Source organism: Calidris pugnax, unplaced genomic scaffold, assembly GCF_001431845.1.
Source record: "Calidris pugnax isolate Ruff unplaced genomic scaffold, ASM143184v1 scaffold371, whole genome shotgun sequence".
In the NCBI taxonomy this organism is placed as follows: Eukaryota; Metazoa; Chordata; class Aves; order Charadriiformes; family Scolopacidae; genus Calidris; species Calidris pugnax.
In genome coordinates this window covers 479,789-480,868 of record NW_015091373.1, presented here as the reverse complement: position 1 = coordinate 480,868, position 1,080 = coordinate 479,789, and the positions used below count along the sequence as shown (strand labels likewise).

General features: G+C 71.1%; 1 protein-coding gene across 1 annotated transcript in view; it reads right to left on the bottom strand.

Moving 5' to 3' along the window:
* Positions 1-63: 63 nt before the first annotated feature.
* The window catches only part of PBXIP1 (pre-B-cell leukemia homeobox interacting protein 1), a 2,729-nt gene continuing 1,712 nt past the window's right edge, over positions 64-1,080 (bottom strand). Inside the window, exons 8-9 of the mRNA XM_014961231.1 lie at positions 369-1,078; positions 64-282 (exon numbers count right to left, since the gene is read on the bottom strand). Coding sequence (XP_014816717.1) covers positions 240-282; positions 369-1,078 — 753 coding nt within the window. The 3' untranslated portion in view covers positions 64-239. The remainder of the gene's footprint in view (positions 283-368; positions 1,079-1,080) is intronic.

Sequence of the window (1,080 nt, the reverse complement as noted above, 5' to 3'; positions counted from 1 at the left end):
CCTTTCTGAACCCCCTTTATCCTCCAGCCCCCCCTCTCGCCCCCCCATTTCCCGACACTGTCACACTCTGCCCAGCAGTGACTTTATTGTGGGTGGCAGTGCAGCATCACACAGTGCATCTCATCCGTGACCCGGACCTGGGGGGGGCACGACGGCAGCCCCCCAGCCCCCCCCAAAAACGGCTCATGGGGGGGACCCTGCTGCCCGGGGGTGCTGGACCAAGGCTTGTGCTGGGGTCTCTACCCCCTCATGACTCTCCGGCCCCGCTCCTTCCCAGCGCTGCTGCAAGAGATGGGGGGCTGTGATGAGGAGAGGGGGCGGGGGTGGGCCCCCTGGGCCCCCCTCCCATTCCTGGCGCCCCGTCTCACCCCCCGTCCCCGCCGAAGTGCCGCAGCACGTATTCCTCGAAGCCGTCGGCCGCCTCCTCGTCGCCCCGCTCCTCCCGCGCCACCTCCTCCAGCAGCTCCTCCACGTCGTCCACGAAGTCGACGAAGCGCAGCCGATCGTGGGCGAAGGTGCCGTCGGCTCCAAAAACCTCGTCCAGCTGCGCCGCCAGCCCCCCGAAACGCCCCCCCCAGCCCAGCCGCCCCATGAAACCCTCCAGCAGCTGCAGGAACTGCGCCTTCTGCACCGGCTCCAGCGCAGCCCCCAGCACCTCCCGGCCCTCCTTGCGGGCGCAGTCGGCCACCCCCGAGCAGCCTTGGGGTGCCCGGTACCGGCTGAGGGGGGGCAGCTGGCGGGGGCCGTGCTGGGGGGGACCATGAGGTGATTTCCCCCGGGTTTTGCCCGGTTTGTGTTCCCGGGGATGGTGGGGGTCCTTCCCGTGCCCGTGGTGTTTGCCATGTTCCCTCTTCTCCCACTCGTGGGGGGCCCCCCCAGGGCCGTGCCGCTTCTGCCGCTTCTGCTCCTTCTTCTCCGCCTTGAACGGCTTCTTCCACGGCCCGGGGAAGGGCTCGGCCCCCGTCACATCCAGCTCCCGGCCCAGGCGCTGCTCCAGGGCGCTCAGCTCCTCCGCCAGCCCCGCCAGCCCCCCGGGACCCCGCGCCCGCTCCAGGGCACCCGCCAGCTCCCGCCGCACCG